General features: G+C 36.8%; 1 protein-coding gene across 1 annotated transcript in view; it reads left to right on the top strand.

Moving 5' to 3' along the window:
• PRKAR2A (protein kinase cAMP-dependent type II regulatory subunit alpha) overlaps nucleotides 1-17,301 on the top strand; it is a 52,094-nt gene that overhangs the window by 995 nt on the left and 33,798 nt on the right. Inside the window, exon 2 of the mRNA XM_026052498.1 lies at nucleotides 9,564-9,572. Within this exon, the coding sequence (XP_025908283.1) occupies nucleotides 9,564-9,572 (9 nt within the window). The remainder of the gene's footprint in view (nucleotides 1-9,563; nucleotides 9,573-17,301) is intronic.

Raw genomic sequence — 17,301 nt, 5'->3', positions numbered from 1 at the left:
AAAAAAAAAAAAAAAAAAAAAAAAAGAAATCACTCTGTGGAACAGAGTGTTATTACTATTAAGGAAGTATTGTGAGACCAGCTATTGTTACAGCACTTTTAGGCTGGGAACTTCACGGTGTGAAACACAGATTCTGCTCTTGAAAGTGTACACTGTGAACAGGATATGCAAATATGTGAGAGGACACGAATGAAACGTGCAGGCAGGACAGATTCTAGAGCAGTTTGCAGTTTGCACTGCCCAGAGTGGTGTTTCTTTTTCTTTTTTTTTTTTCCTGTCATTTATTATTATTTTTTTCTCCCCCAAAGAGAGAAAGTTCCCAAAGAGGGAAGTTTCGTTAGGTTTAGGGCATCAAATAGGAGGGGGGGGGAAAAGAAAAGGCAATAAGGTAGAGGAAAGAGAACTAGATAGTGATTGTGCCTGGACTGAAGTTAAGGGATATGCAGGTGTGAGCACATATTTACGACAACCATTATGAATTATTTTGTCTTGTGCCCAAGCCATCCATCTATCTATATATATAATACCTCTATTAAAATATATTATTTAAAAAGAATCTACATTGGAGAAAATTGCAGTAAATAATTGGGTGTCGATATTTAAATGTGCAATATTTCTGTATGCAGTGTTTTTCTTAAAAGCTGGTGTAGATTTTTTTATAGCCTTGTGGAAATTCCTTTTGTCATTGAACGCCAAGTTTTCTGTTTCTTGATTAGTTTGTTTTCTTTCAAAGTTTGCAGGAACATGGGACCGAGGGTAAAGTTTTCCTGGTTAACGTTGGAAGCTACAGATGAGAGAATCTTTATAAACTTGATGGTGGCAAACCACTCTTAAATATAGCTCTGTGTGGTGAGGCTGCCCAGAGACTGTAGGTTGTTCCTTTGCTTCAGGTTTCTGTTCGTTGTCCTTTTATCTTGGATAGAAAATTGATTTTCTGCGGCCAGTTGGTGTCACTTGTGCGAATCAGAACCTTTGAGGCAAGTGGCACTGTCAGGAATACTGTCTTGTTCTGCTCTGAAAATAAACCCATGCTGTTTTTTCTGCTTAAAGTTTCTGCTTGAGTTTGCCTACTCTTTGTAAGAGTAGGCAAAAGTCTCTATGTCAGGTCAGAGAAATGAGGTTTCATCATGTTGTTTAACATTGCAAGGAGTGGTCAACCATGGCTACGTATCTTTTTTTCCAGCCTAACTCCATTGAAGAAGGCTGTTTAGAAAATACTCAAGTTGGAGGCCCCAAAATCTTTCTTCTCTGTGGATTTTATAATAAGGATTTTTTTCTACCTTTATATGAGAGATTTCTTTTATGATCATAGACTGCTCGTCATTTAATGGACTTTTTTATTTTTAAAGAGAGAACTCTCAAAAATCTCAATGGTCTGACTGACTCTAGCAGGGTTTTATTAAGGTTGTGTTTTTCATTCTGGACTTACAATAACTTTCAATTAATTTCACTTTGTTCTCCTAGTTTAATACTCTGGTTTTGTGTTGAAAAGACTGAGGTCAAATGGGTGTTTTAAAATGTTTCTGCTGAAAATGGAAAGATAAAATTAAGCATGTTTTTTAATGGAGTATTACATTAAGAAATTGAAAGCTAGCTTAAATGTTAACCTGTTTTGGTGGCATTTAGAAGATACCTGCACAAATATGATTGTCTTCATATTTCTTTTTCAGGTAACTTATCTGGCTTCTTTGTTTATTTGTTTTGAGTGCATGTGGTAAAAGAAAAGAGAAATTAAAATCAAAATCAATTGAGTCTTTTGTATGTGGCAAGTGCCTGCATGTAGTCACAGTGATACCAGTGGTTCCTTTTTTGCCCATAATGGTACTGCATCATTTAAAAAAAATGCTGAAACCAACTAGACAGCAAAAAAAGCCTTCTGTTCTGTTGTGACATTCAAGAAGTTACCTCTAGCCTTATGCTTATTCTCTAAAGGCTATCATTTTATCTTTGTTTTTGGTCTTTTTTGCTTGAAGTTTGTGTATATGTGATCAAGATGATGTCACAGAGTGTCTATTCAGCAGAGTTTGGTGTTTAAAGGGTGCATGAAAAGATAATGATGATGATAGTGGAGGGGAAAAAAAAGCTCAGAAAGTACTTACCCTGTCAGCTGTGACAGCGAAGCTTGCACTTACACATAGTTACACATGAGCTTTCCTCAGAGCCTTTCTGTTTGACTGGTAGAGCTGCAGAAATGAAAAAAATCAGACCAAAGAAGTAATCAGGAATGGGTATGTATGTTGAAAATATGTCCTTGACCATGACACTGATAGTCCTGGCAGGAAAGCTCTGGAGGGACGTGAAAAGGGTATGAAACGAAAGCCATCGACATGCTGCTCTTCCCGTTGTCTGAGACTTAAGCTGTGAGTTGCAAATTCTGTTGTGAGCAGTAAATCTGAAGGAAGCAAGGCAGGTTTCCTCCCCTGCCAGCTGAGGCAATTGCACAAACGTCCTATGGTGCTGTTCAAGACTTTGGGATTTAATTTTGGGTATTATGCCTCTTTGGTTGTTATAGCAAGCAATTAACATAAAAGCTGTGGTATTCCTGGAAACACTAAGCAAAATTACAACTAAAGTAATATTGGGATATGCGTCAACTTGAACAAGCCAAATGTTTAGTGACACATGACATGCGTATATATTATTTATATAAAATACATGTAGGATTTGTACACAGTGCATAAACATTTATATAAATATATATACAACTCTGAATTATATATTTATATTTGCATACCTAATTTTATATATAATATAAAATTATAATTATTTTAGTGCAAATTCCAATTTGTCTTTCACAGGGTTTCACCTTGATATTAGAGGAAAGATTACATATGCTTCTTGCAAACACTTCTATATTGCTTTTGAAATAATCCTCTCTGCCCTATTGCTCTATTGTTATAATGAAAAATAGTGCATGTAAATCTGAATGAACAGGTTAAATTAAAATGCTTTGTTCTGCAGTCAAGTTCTCAATTAAAATTCAAGGATTTCCTAAATGTCATCTTTAAGACATCAGTAGAATATTTGAGAGGAAGGGGCTTAAAAAGAAGAGCAAGGGTAGGGAAAAGTAGTTTCCTATATCATTAGATCTTGTAAGTGAATCTGAATAACAGTTCAATCCATCTTTGAAGTCTGTCTTTTTTAAATGTCAACGAAAGTGCTTGATTATTTATTTAAATCCGCTTCTAAATACTTATTGTTGTTCTTATTCTTGAACATCATTTGCTTATGCTTTCTTCATTCTGTGCTTGTCTGGTATGTCCAGTACATTTTCACTGCAAAATAGTTGTGTTAAATCAATCACTTGGGGTTTGTATAGTGTCTGGATTAATTTACAGGTCAGGCACAACTCCTTGCTCTTTTTCTGAAATAATGCAAGGAAATTTATTGAATGGTAGAAGTCATATGATGTGAATCTTTTGAGCCGAGGAAAGTTTTGAATTGAGGGCGAAAATGAGGAAAATAGTCCTTCTAGAGAGTTCTGTTCAAGCCTTCAGATGTGATTCAGATTTGTGGATTATTGCAAGTTTTCCTGTGAGATGCATTTACCTTTAAAATGGAAGTGTTTTAACTTTAGTAGTATGCTCGCCTAATGTGTTTTTCCTCCATAATTGATAGTTTTCTGGGAACAAAGCATGATAGCTCTAGCCTCACATGTATTTACTGTCTTCAAGCATTAAATAGGCTTTTTTCTTTTGTGTTTTTTTTCTTCACAGAAACTCAATTTTACAATATTACTGCTTTGTATGGTACAAATTCAACCCCAGGAAGAGATACTCTGTCTAAAACCTATTCTGTGTTTAACACAGAAAATACTAAGTGAAGCACCACCATTGTACAGCTGTTATACTTGCACATGTCTTTGTTTTGCAGAGCCAGGTCTCACTGGCTTAACTTGGAAGGATTAAGTAGAGCAACTTTAGTTAGTATTAGTGGAACTTCACTCTATATTTATCTTGCTCACGTAAGGGAAATTTAAAGATAAACCAAGAATTAAGGAAGACAGCTTTCATTTCTCCTTTTGCTAGTTACTTGGACAAAGTATGAAAAGCTCTTTTCCTAACCTCTGAAGCTTTCATTTGCCTCTAGCTGCTTATCACACAAGACTTCTTCAGCATTTCTTCTTAAGATTATATTTATTCTATTAAAAGATTAGACTACAGCTTTTTTTAATAGGTGGTGTATTAAGGGCAACATCATTTATATCTTAATGAAGTCTGCAAGGAAGTTTCACCAATAATAAACTGTAATTAAAATATAGATATATCTGTCTTAGGTGAGATAGCAAAAGAACTGAAAGTGTGAGATGAAAGGATAAACTGGGTGGCTGCAAAAGAGCATTATAGACGATTTGATTGAAAATGTGCAGACATTACTGGATACTGTTAAATGTGTATTAATTTACACAAAGGAAGAAATTCTGCATTGATTTTAAAAGTTGTTTCTTGTGATTTGAAATGTGAGGAGTGAAGATATGAAATACTTGACTCAGGTTTGTGATCTCTGAGATGCTGGTAACTATTAACTGTTACGCTTGATGTTTTCTGTCAGATCACTTGATATTAGACAGTTTTCGAATAAATGGTGGGTACTTTGCACTATGCATTTTTAGTGTCGCTGTAATAGAAAGCACATGAGGTGAATAAGAACATTGGTAAGAAAAGTTAGTATTGGGAATTTGAGAAATATGTGTATAAAGCAAAAGACTACTATATAAAAGGCTATTCCATGATGCTGATTCTACTGAAGACTGTGCACTTATGAGTTTCTTTAATGCAAAGCAGATAGTTTCCTTTTTAAAGTGAAGATGTGAAAAAATAATGGTTAGGTAGAATCTCCAGAAATTATTACTCGGAGCACTTAGCGTCTTTGTGTTCATTTGCATTTTCTGTGAGGCTCTAGAAATCCCAGTGGTCCCAACAATGTTTTGATTGCTTTGATGGATCTGAATGGGTGGAAGAGAATAGGGAATTTCAAAAAGAGTCTCTCATCTAGATTTTCCTCATGCTGCTATGGCTGGGCCTGAGTTTCATAAATATATAGGATTTACTGTAAAATAAACCCCAGCGTTATGTTAGTAGCAGTTTTGCTATTAGCACTTTCCATATTAAGATGTTTTGTTTCTGTTTGGAGGTAATGAGTAGTTGTGTTTTTGCTCTGAGTATAGCCTTGGAAATTCCCTTCAGGAGAAAAGACATCTCTAGGAATATGCACCTTTATAGTATAGGAGAGGGATTTTTGTGACAATGATTTCCTGATTTTTTTTTGATAGGCAGACAGTTTTTGCTTGTTTGCCTTTTTTTTTTTTTTTTTTTTTTTTTAAATTTTTGTATTCAGTCTTTACCTTTTTTATATTGCCAATGGCTTTCTGAGGTTGACTTGAGAAGCTCTGCTTCTCAAAAATGACAACCAGCAGGAGCTCCATTTCCAAGCAACTTGCTGGTCTGGTTCCCTCCAAGGCGATTTTGCAAGGGTCTTGAGTCCTACACTCCTCTTTGAATGTTAGTGAAGTCTAACTACCAAAACTGAGCAGCTTGTCACAGAATTTCTTTCTAAACTCCTTTGTGAACAAGGATTAGAATTACAAGTTAAATTGTTTTTTTCTTTTTTTTTTTTGCAAAAAGGAAAAAGCCAAGTATGCCGTTAATAACTCTGTTGCTGTCTTTTGGTGGATCTGAGTAATACACAGTGAGGGAATCCAAAGCTTCAAGGTACAAGCTTCTCTTAAGACAGAGCATTCTAAAAAAATCATAAATACATGAGAACTGATTGCATTTTTGGCAGTTGGTTGAGAAACTAGTGTATACTCTAAGTATTTCTGAGAAATCTGTAGTGCCAAGGTTTTTTTCTTGGTGATTGTGTATTGACAGGTTGTTACAGAGCAGGATGTTGCAATGGCCCTTCATTTCCATTTCAGTTCTTCCTCCCTTGGGGTAACATATTGTTGTGTACTTCCTATTGGGAGAGCTGTCTTACAGAGAAGAGATTTGGGGAGAAGACAAAAGCAAGTATTTGTGTTCGTGGTTTTTCTCTTTTGGGCTTCCAGTAAATATAGTACCATTTCTGTGGTAAAACTTGTGCTGACCCTGATTTAAAAATACCCATCAGGAAGAACTACTTCCACAAGGACATATTGTGACGTAAGGATCAGGTCAGTCTCCATATCCCGTTATCATGGATGCAGGGAATAGCTCTTCTATGAAGAGTGTCAGACTGCCTCATGGAAAGCCCTGGAAAGGAAATTCAAAGGTGATGAATCCTTCTGTTTTTTAGAAGTAATGGCTCTGAAATTGTTAGCTTTCTAAGAGTTAATGTTATCAATGGATCTGCTTAAAATTCATTAATATATGTAAGACTTCAAGCTTTCTGAGTGATAAGAAAAGACTATTCATGAAAACAGATTAGCTTTGTGGAGTCCTGTCTCTCACATTTTCAGGGGAATGGGGAAGATTCTGCAAGATTCTTGCTCAGAAATGCTGCAAATTCCTAGTTCTTTCACCTCCCCTTAGAGTGCTGAGGTTACTTTAATTTCTGCATACTAGAAAAATTGAAGTGTTTAAACATCACTTCATGTAATTTGTGTAATGAATTTAATTCTAATCCTTGAGATGTGTATCTTTATGGTAAGGAGGTATGCTTGAATGGGCTTAATTTTTTCTTGTTGTCTCTGGGAGCATCCCTTATCCTTGTGAAGTCGATTTAATTTCTCGCTGCTGAAAACATTTGATTGCTAACAGTTTTGTGCCTTGTTACTTAATTATATATAGCGGAATAAAAGACTATAACTTTATGATATGTATTTGTGCACTGCTTTTGCTTCTCATAGCTTTTGCAAACAGATAGTTGTAACTTTTCAAAGCTGTAAAAGATTTGCAACGTGTGCTATGTGCAGGCAGTCTGTAGCAGCAATGTGGGGAGCTCTATAATAGAAATTGTCCTACTGAAAATCAGTTCATCTGGAACTTGAACTACGTAGTACTTGTTACCTGCTGCTGCTGTTATAATTTGAGTTATCTATATTTTTATAGTTCTTATATTGTGAGGTGAAGATAAGAGTAGGCACTCTGCTCCATTGTACTAGGAAAGGTAAGCAGCAAATCCCTAGTGATTTGCAATGTGCGATATAAAGCAATATGTGGCAGCTGAGGTGCGACTAGAATCTAAGCAGTGTTTCTTGGGAGTACTTTGTCTTTTCCTTTGAACATTGAAATGTTTTGTGCAGATCTTTTTTTGTCTGCATTAACCTAGAAGTAGAATAACTGTTGTTTTCTTTGAATTTGACCTGTAACAAGGAATCTAATTACCTTGTCCTTTTTTTGCTGTTCTCAGCATACAGACTTACAAGAGGGAGGCATGCTGTATTTGCTTTTTGTTAAGTGTCCAGGAATACAGATTTCCTTCTGCATGGTTTGGAAATCTTTGAATGTCTGAACCCATGACTGAATTCTAAGGGATGCTCTTACTTCCTGCAGAGAGCTCTTTTTTTTTTCTCTTAATGTATTTGTGTCCATCAAATACAGCTTTTTCCTAAAGCCACATCCTCTTCAAACTTCTTAAATGTAATCGGAATATTTAGAGGAAAATCTCAGTAATAATTCTGGTGACAATACGGTAAATACCATCAAGTCAGGACTTGATGATTCTAGTTTAAAAAAGTAACCTCAGACCATTAATACTGTTGATAAATAAAAAGAATGTATAGTATTAAACAGCTTGGTACACAGACATTAAATGTTATTTATTTGCCATTTAACATTAAATTGCAAATAAACCGTCCAGTTCAATCCTTGGAATGACAAAATTAATTTATTTTAGTCAATTTAAATAAGTTGCCTTTGAAATAACTTGACTGAATTGCTAAGTGGTGCTGTCGTTTGCAGAGAAGAGTGTTCAAACAGAAAAGGTCAGTATCTGCAATGCATATGACTGCAGCTGAATTTTTTTCAAACATGAGTTAAGTAGAAGTTGGAGTTTGGAGAGTGTGACTGCTTAAATGTTATCAATGTTCGTAATAGAAATGAAAATAGTAAGCAGAATTTAAAAGTAAAGTTGACAAGCATGAAGGATGTGAGGTGGGATCTCAAGTTAGCAAGAATAGTCACATTGATTTTTTTTCTGAAGCACTGGGAAAACTGCATGTTTTAAATGTTAAGAGGTATGTCAGACATCATTATGCTTCTTCAAAGATTGAAGTTTTTTAAGAATGAATATTTTTTCTTAGGACGTGGAATTTTATAGCATATTGGAGTTTTTTGGAAGCTGCTCACCTTATTCTTTGAAAATAGAAAATTGCAAGTAAAATCTATCTGTCCACAAGTATTCTATTTTTTTCCAAATTATTTCAAGATTTACTTTCATAAAGTAGTGCACCATTTCCACTAGTCTTACTGCACATGCTGATTTTGCAGAGGACTCCAGTAAGGACCTGTTTCCTGGGGGCTAGAAATTTTGTGAAGGTTGGTCATTCATAAAATAACTTGTAGAATAGGCAAAATTATTTCTCCTTTTTTTTTTTCTTACTTATGCCAAAAGAAATGATCATAAATTATAAATTACTGTATGGCAATATATTTCTTATTTAAAATACCATATAGAGGTGAAAATGGTTTTCTCCTGCCTGTATGTAGCACTGAGTTTACATATGGTTACTTGTCACTTGTTGCTGGCGTTTTACCTTTGAAGGAACAAACTGACTGAAGTGGAAGATCTGCTTTTCTCTGTGCAAAGAAACAGAGGAAACAGAATATTTTAGTTAAAATGTGCGTGCATGTTGTTACATATCTTTGTAAGCAAAGCTGGAGGCGGATGTGATTTTTGTACCAAATGGAGGTATGGGAAGAAAGATATCTGAGAAAATATTTAAAGATGCAGTCAGCTCCACTTAAAATTTAAGGCAAATCCTGACCCTTGTCTCCAGTTATTCCATGTAAGGTAGTGTGTGCCAAGCAAGCTTACCCCGTCTCCTGAACACTGTCAGAACTAATGAACACACAGATATCACTGCTGTCACTTGGTGCCTTCTGATGCCTCTTTCCTGAGTTTGGTATGTGTCTTTGTAGCATGAACTTTTCAGAATACGTATCATATAGCTATTAAATTTTCTCTGTGAAGCCTGGGAAATGTAATACCTTTATAAGGACATTGGCTGTTCTTGGCATTGTGCTAGTTTAAAATTAGGAAACATAATTAACAGGAATTTTAATTACAGTGCTACAGAGTTCTGCAAGCTTGGCTTTGGTGCAAAAAGTATTTTTACTGAATTGTCAAAACAGTAAAATAGTGAAGAAATGTTGCTAGGCTATATCAATGAGGAATTAGTTTGCAAGTGACTGTTCTTGCACGCAGTGGCAGGATAAAGTAGCTGGAATATGGGCAAGGATTCCCTCCTGTCAAGTGACTGTACAAGGAGCTGAAGTTAATGGCCAGCTGTGTTGAGGGGCTTGAGAAGTGAAGAAATAACCTTTGGGACCATAGCTCAATTTGCTCAGGAAAATCTTACTGGCGTTTTTATGTTAAGCTGTGCCATCCTGCAGGGATTTGAAACATTTTTGGGAAAATATAAGCTTTCCTAGGTTGGTGCAACACACAGAATTGTGCTATTATCTCCTCTTACTGAATGGGACAGGTCTGTGTGTCTTCACTCTTCCTCCTTTTCTCAAATGCTTCTTACTGCAAAAATACACTGCATGTAATTGTTAGAAGGCTTTTCTTTGCTTTCATCTGAGATCTTTGTATATCAAAATATTCCTTTATGTGAAGATTAGTCTTTTTACAACTGTGTTATTATATGTGAATATACGAAATTTTGACTTAAGGAATATTGTTACAAGCTTAAATCTGAAGGTGGAAAGGTTGTAAAATATATAAGTCTGAGATAGGATTTTTTCCTCACACTTCTGTGTTACAATTTGAGCATTGCTCAGAAAAGGAGTTTTAACTAATATAATTTCATATTTTCCTTATTCTAGAATCCACTCAGACTTATTCATTGTTTTCTTCTTGTTTGGTAAGCGACATAGTTTCCAAATTATGTCTGAACGGAGCAAGATCTACTTGGGGACTGTAGATAGGTATTTGCACTGATCATGTGGTAGTATCTGGGGTGGTGTGTGCAAACAGAACCACCAAACTGGCAGGGGTGCTGGCAGTACCATAGCACTTCTGCAGAATCCGTGGTGATTTTCTGTTCCTCTTGTGTGGTCTCATCGTTTCGTGCCACTCCACAGTCCTCTGGTTGTCGTTCGTCAGAGCTGAGGCTGTGCCGCTTGCCGCAGTGGTAAATGAGGGCTGGGGCTGGGTGAGTCATCTCGCGTTTCCCTCTCCCCAGCACAGCACTTGACCAGAGAAGCGACGTAGATGGTGGAGTCAGCAGCGCTCAGCCTAGACACGTGGGGAGGCGAGGCAGAAATCCTGGTGCTCAGCATTGGGATTCTGAAGACATAAAAAGCCCCACTGTCCAGTGAGGAAAAAATACCCCACCACACACTCAGGAGATCTTCTGAGGAAGGTCCTTCAAGCCCTGTTCAGGCAAAAGTGAATCCTTTCAGTGGTGGTTATTTGCAGGATAAGGTGCTGTATGCTAGAAAGCAGTGAGTTGCGGAAGGAGGTGGAGGTTATTGTAGATGATCAGCTGATAATAGATGTCTGTTACGATGCTGTGGCCAACATGGCTGATAAATATGTTGAGGTTTGTGCAGGATGTGGGTGCCTGTTAGCTTTCATGTGGTATGGGTAGAAAAAGTACTTGCTGAGTGTTATGTAGTAGGGTCATCACTGAAATAATTTCAAAGGACTCTAGAAATAAAGTTCTCAGTTTGTAAACAGGGATACTGTGTCCTGTAGCAAAACAAACAAACAAAAAAAACCCTAGAAACCTCTCTTACTTTCTGCTTCGTGAAACTACAAGGCTGCTTTATGCTTCTCTCTGTAAATCCAAGTTGCTTTATTTACCTTTTTACTATTGGAACTGGAAACAAAATGTGAATTTTAATGAACTTTCAGAGTATCATGCCTAGGCATGTCAAGGTATTCTTACACTCTGATTTATGTGAGGTTGTGTAAGATTAGGCTCTGAGTCAGTTTGAAGTGAAGCTTGATGTTAGTGTTCCTAATTGAAATTCCTCTTGCTCTTTTGTATAGCACAAATTAAATGACTGTAACCTATTCTAGCTTTTTCTTACCCAAACCTCATGAAAGCGTGCTACGTTTCATCATCCAAATCAGCAATGAAAGTAGAAGTGACTTGGGCAAAGGACCAGGTACTTCTTTTGTATCTCTTATTTTAGCTGTGGGATGCTATTCTTAAGTCCTGCTTGTGTGGTTACAATTAGACAATCCTGAGCTCAGGTTGACCTAGCAAGTACAGCTGCATAAGATCCATGCTCATAAAACACTGGTCTGTCAATATTGCTGGTTGCTTCTGCTGTGCTTCAAATCTTCCCTTCTTCCTTATTTTTCTTTTGAATTGCTTTCTTTTGTAGAACTCGTTCAGTTACAGTTTCTTATTGTCAATCACATGAGATGCACTACCTGATAGTGAGAGCAAGCTCAATCTGTTTTACCCGTGACTGTTAATAGCTAAGAGGCAAAAAAGAAAAGCCTCTTAAACTGCATCTCATCCCTAAGTGCCCACATTAATTCTTCCTTGCTATTCTAGTGTAAACTCAAGGATGTCTGTAGGATACTCTGCATCACTGATGAAATTATGGTTGACATTTTTGACTTTTCACTAAAACAGACTGGAAGCCTTGCTGCAGTCAGCACTCATGTCCCAGCTCCTTGTGTGTTCAGGCTCAGAACCAAGACCTTGCTTTTTCTTCTGATTTTGTTGTGTTTTAGCCATAGTGTGGTCTGAAACGGTGGTGGATGTGCCAAACGTGATAGAGTGTGAATGCAACCTGAGACTGACCATGAATGTGTGTCCGTAGCACAGGTAATTGTGTCCTCCTCTTCTGCTGTATGTAGTTAACTTGCTGTGCCAGAAGCTGTGCAAGGCTTGTACATTAAGATAGGTGGCCTATCAAAGAAGCACAAAGGAAACAAGCCAGTTGGATTCTCATGGTTTTCTTCCACTGCTTCTGCTTGTCTAATTGTTTTTGAGGTGGTGTATCTATTTCTTAGGAGCAAAGGTTTTGAAGTTTTAATATTTTTTCAGAAAACATCTGTCATAATAGTACTGTAGATAATGGAAGACTCATTTTCCAAGAAAATGCAAATTTCATGAAGAATGAGTGTTGCTGTTCTTAACATCTTTGAGTCCATTTTCCCTTTTAAGCAAGTTGCAATATATAAAAATCTGTTTGCACTTGACGCATACCTAGTTTATTGTACAAATAACTTCTGTGTGTGTTTATTATCTACATCTGTAGTATGTATTATCTCCTTGTTTATAGATGGCTGATTGCTATACTCTCCTGGTTAGGAGCTTAAATGAGATACTCCACACTGAAAACCTATAAATGATTGGGAAGAAACTGCTTTGTATGACTACATATTGGTGAAGAATTGAAGCAAATAAAGCTGCAATGATTATTTCTTTTTTAAAGATAATTTTTATTATCTATTGAGGAATAATTTGGCATTGCAAGAAGGTATCTTAAATCACTGAGCACAACTATTAAATTATTTTATTTAGGTCCCCTTGCATGTTTAGCAGTGTTGAAGATTTTATTAATGCTTTGAGCTTCATTGCACAGTTTCAATTTGCTGTTGTTTTCTTTGTCCTTCTTTGCATAGAAGTTAGATACTGTTAAGTATCTCTTTGAATGGTTGAATACATCTTTCACATCAATCTGTGTATCTCTGAAAGTTACGGCTGAGTATAAGTAAGACTTTGCTGTAAAATAATTTAAGGCGCTGGTAAACAGTATTAGTTATAGATAGCATTGTAAAACTGCTCCAAGATGGTAAATACTGCTTTTTTTAGGTGTTTTTTTAAGATACTTTCCATGCCCTGACATTATTTGAAGTCACTATCAGTCTCAGTAGGACTTTATAATAAAGCCTGCAAAGCGGCTGCCAAGTGTAGATACCCAACATTTACATCCAGTGTTGTGTGATGGTAGCTGTGACATGATTCCAATTAAAAACTTGGTCTGCACACTGCAGATGTCTTCTGAATATTAATGTGTACTACAGACAGAGCAGATGGAATCTTTTTGAAATACAGTACTCTGAAAGGAAAATTAGGGTTGGGTTTCTGACGGAAACTGGGAGGTTGTTGAACTTCCCTTTTTTTTTTTTTCTTTTTTTTTTCCCGTGTTATGCATTGCTAAATCACAAGAATATATGTGTACTGTCATCCTGTTTCTTTCCATATAGGAGGAAATCAGCTCTTCATTATGCATCCAGAAAAAAATACAGCATTATGTCTTGTCTTGCTGAAATTGTTTTAAATGCCAGATGTACTGAGAAAAATAAGCATGTATGCAATGTCTGCTGTGCTTTAAAGGATAGGCCACTGCCTAAAGGCCAGATAATGCAATAGGTAATAGTCGAAACGCAGAATATCTAGGAGATGTTGGAGTTGTTGATTAATGATGAGTGTGTAAAAATATGTATCTGATATTTGAACATGTGTGGTGAGGAGTGTTAGGGAAACAAACAGGAAGGATAGCGTAAAATTTGAAATAAGAGGATGACAAGATCATCAGTGGTACACCCTACTGTAGTGTGTTGCAGAACCAAGGTTAACTTCCAGGAAACAGCAACAATCCAGCTGTGGAAATGAGTAGATTAATTGCTCGTATATTTACGTTGCTTCTCTAGTGAATCAAAATGTGAAGTAAAGTGCTAGTAGTAGAAATATTTTAAAGCAAGCAATAGAGCAAGTGTGATATTGAAACAGAAATCGGGGTGGATTCTACATGAGTGGGAATTGTAGCTGTCTGCTATTGTAGTCATCTTTTTGGGTGGAACGCAGGAGTGTGAGAAGGGAATGAGTGTATCCAGAGAACAGTTTATAGAAAACGCCAAGATATGTAAATCAGCCACACTGTTTAACTCAGTAGTGCTGTACTGTAGTTGCGATGTGCTTGCCTCCCACCCTGCTCATACTTAATTTCACAGTGGAGGTTTCTGGCCTCAGCAAGGATACTTATTTCAATTATCTCTCCATACTTCCAGAGAAATTGGCTCTTTGGCCTTCTTGGGGATGACACTCAATCGACGGGCAGTTTTTAAGATCTAAACCATAGTAAGACTGAGCAAAATTGCCCTCGAGGTTTGGGACAGAATAGCAATGACTGCGTGAAGGTTGAATGATCTCCAGTCAGATCACTTCTAGTGGCTCCAGTCTATGAGAGAATATGAGTGTGATATGTGAAATACATAAAATATTTAACTTGGGCTTAGGTTTTTGTTTGTTTGGGTCAATACAATGTGAATAAAACCTATGCTCAGCTTATTTCTCTGAACTTTGGGAAGCTGAGTCAAGAGATTTGGAGAAGGAAGAAACTGTCTTCCTTTTGCTGCTTATCATCCCAAGACGTGGGCGAGTTGCTCGTATTTTGTGTTTTTTGGGAGATGCCTCATAACTCTCTAGGTGAGATGCAACCATCTTTTCCTTCTGAAGCCTGTATTTTAATAAAACTTGAACCTTTTTCTTCTTGTGGTGATTCTGTTGGTCTCTAGTTCCAAATTTGCCTAACTTCTAGCTTTTTGATTTTTTGTTCATTTTTTTGAGCAGCCCCATAAAAATTAATTCAGTATTCCTTGTTTTTTATTTTGTTGTCTAGTTAATGTTTTTAATGTTTGGTTTCGAAGACTTACATCATTATGACTCTTAAAGCTTTAGTAACGCTGCTAATGCAGCTCCTTTGCTTCTGTATTTCTGAATTGCCTGCTGTGCTTGGATTTAGGAGCAAGCTTAAAATTCTTTGTTGTCACCTTCGGCTGCCTTGCTGTGCCTTACCTTGCAGTACCCTCCTGTGTCTTTTCTTTGACAGTCCTTTGGAGACTTGTCAGATCCTTCTCAGCTCTCCTAATACTATCAGGCATCCTTTCTTTTCTATGCACTGTGTAATTTTGTCTTTCTAATCTTTGAAAAAAAGTAACTCATTTCAGTCTCTGACAGTTTGTGTTGTAATGTCAGCACGCAGGTTTGTCTGTAATGGGTCCTTTCAGCTGAGATTGTACTTTGGGATTGGAGACTTGAATGAAAAACAACTCCGTAAAAAGCAAACCAAAAAAAGTGCCACCTTTGGTGTTCGGCTAAATCCCTGAAAAACATCATCAAGAAACAGGAGAGGGCTCTGTGGGAATGCTAGTGCAATGTCAGGTTACATGGGATGCTGCTTGCTAGTTGTTCATTCTGCCGTGACTTGTACTTGCATTTCTGCCAGGCTGTGTAAAGTCCTGAAGTCTGTGAGCAGGGGCTTCCAGTGTACAGCAATTACGGTCCTTTTAGTATTGAACTAAGATCTGATAGAAGTAATCAAAATAGAACCGTCCTGTTAAGATGAGAATTCCAGACTGTTTTTTTACATTTTGTTTCTATAATTTCTAAGTCGAAATAATAATTAAAAAAATCAATTACATCTTAAGAGTAGGATGTGTTGTTTCTTTGACTTTCTATATTATTGTCTTCAGCTACTTAAGACTTTTTTTTAATACAAAAAATGAAGACATATCTATGCCTCTAACTTCTTTTGTAGTAAAGAGATAAATTGTCTTTAATATATTTTTACATAGACACTCTTGAAAACTTCTACCTGTTTGTATGTGCAGGCCATCCTTGACTGGTTTCTATTTTTCTGCCTTTTTGTCCATCTCTGTTCTGTCCGTTCATCTTTAAAGAAATCACTTTCTGCTGTTCCCTGACCTTTCTGTGTTCCTCCAAATATCTGGCATGTTTCAGTTGACCCATCAAAATCTATCTCAAACCAGAATGTGAATTCCCATCCTCTTCGGGAGCACCCATAGCACTCCTGTCTCTTTCTTTCCATGTTCCTTTGAGGAAAGCTGTATTGGCAGGTAGACTGTTACTCACCAGAGCCGTCTTTGAAAAAATCTCCTAGTTGGTAGCTCCACTCAGAGTCCCTGCCTTATCAAGCAGAGGTCTGGAAGGGGTTAGTGGAATTTGCTGTGTCCAGGAGGGACATCCACGTGGATTTCACAGATACCTAACTTGATATTTGTGTTAGCCTCAGGGGCCCCCTTTATTTATAGACTCAAAAATGAGTTTAGATTAGTAAAGTATAATTGCATATCTAGTGATGAGAGTCTTTTTTTCCCCTTGTTAGAGCATTAAATTTTAATTACCAGAATTCCTTAAATGTTGATCCTCGAATCTTCAAACTTTCGCACATTTGCGGTTCATTTTGATGCGAGTCCATTAACATCTTGGTGTGTGGAAAAACAGTTTGACAGCTGTAGTCTAGCGCTTCCTTATGATAAGCTCATATAACTTTCCATAGAGACAGTCACATCTCAGACTTACGCTTTGCTCTGCTTCTGGTATTTCACTTTAATAGCTTATACTGTGAACTAGCATGTTTTAATAATCTTAACTGACTTGATAAATAGGAACCATGTACATTCTCTTTCTCTCTTTGTTTTTGTTGACATAGAGTGATTTTTGTGCCATAGTTCAGTGTGACGGTGCTCTGGAAGTCTTTGATTGCTGCTTTGTTTTCTTCCTCCCTGTATTGTGTACCTGTGCTCTTTGGCCTCTGAGTGATAAACTACTGAATTTATGCAACCTATACAATAGGTTGTATACTTTGCTCTTTCATCAGGAGACCTTCAAAATGTTGTTGAGTTAATCAGAATGTTTAACTCAAGATTTGTATTACAAGAAGTATTTTTTTACATGCACAGTAGATTTAACTTAGTCTGCCTCATACTATAAATTTTGTTTAGAATCCGAAGCTATTGGTATGCACTTACCCTTCTCTCCCTCAATTTTAATTAAGAAGTCAGTAAAAGTTAAAGTCCTTGAAGAGAAGGAGGAAAACTAAGAGTTTCTAAGGTATACGACATGGTATAGCAATACTTCATACAGCGGGCTCATGCCTGGAGTAATAATTCCTATTTTGTCATTTTTTTTTTTCCTGTGGCTCTGAACAGATCTTACAGGCTTTGTTTCTTCTTTGTGGATTCTGTAAGAATCTAGTACACTTATCAATGTATGTTGCTGTATTTGGTAGCCTTAGCTTGGATAGTGATTGTTGTTTTCCTGTTCACTTCAGTCTTGGACAGTCAGTCTTAGAATCATTCCTCTTATGTTTGCAACAGACTGAGATCCCGGTAAAACTGCTCTTGGTACCACTGAGCAATGGTCAACTGTAAATTCAGCTAGAC

The sequence above is a fragment of the Nothoprocta perdicaria genome, unplaced genomic scaffold, assembly GCF_003342845.1.
Source record: "Nothoprocta perdicaria isolate Ctin4 unplaced genomic scaffold, notPer1 scaffold_9, whole genome shotgun sequence".
In the NCBI taxonomy this organism is placed as follows: Eukaryota; Metazoa; Chordata; class Aves; order Tinamiformes; family Tinamidae; genus Nothoprocta; species Nothoprocta perdicaria.
Note: the sequence above shows the minus strand (reverse complement) of the source record. Positions and strands in the feature narration are given on the sequence as shown.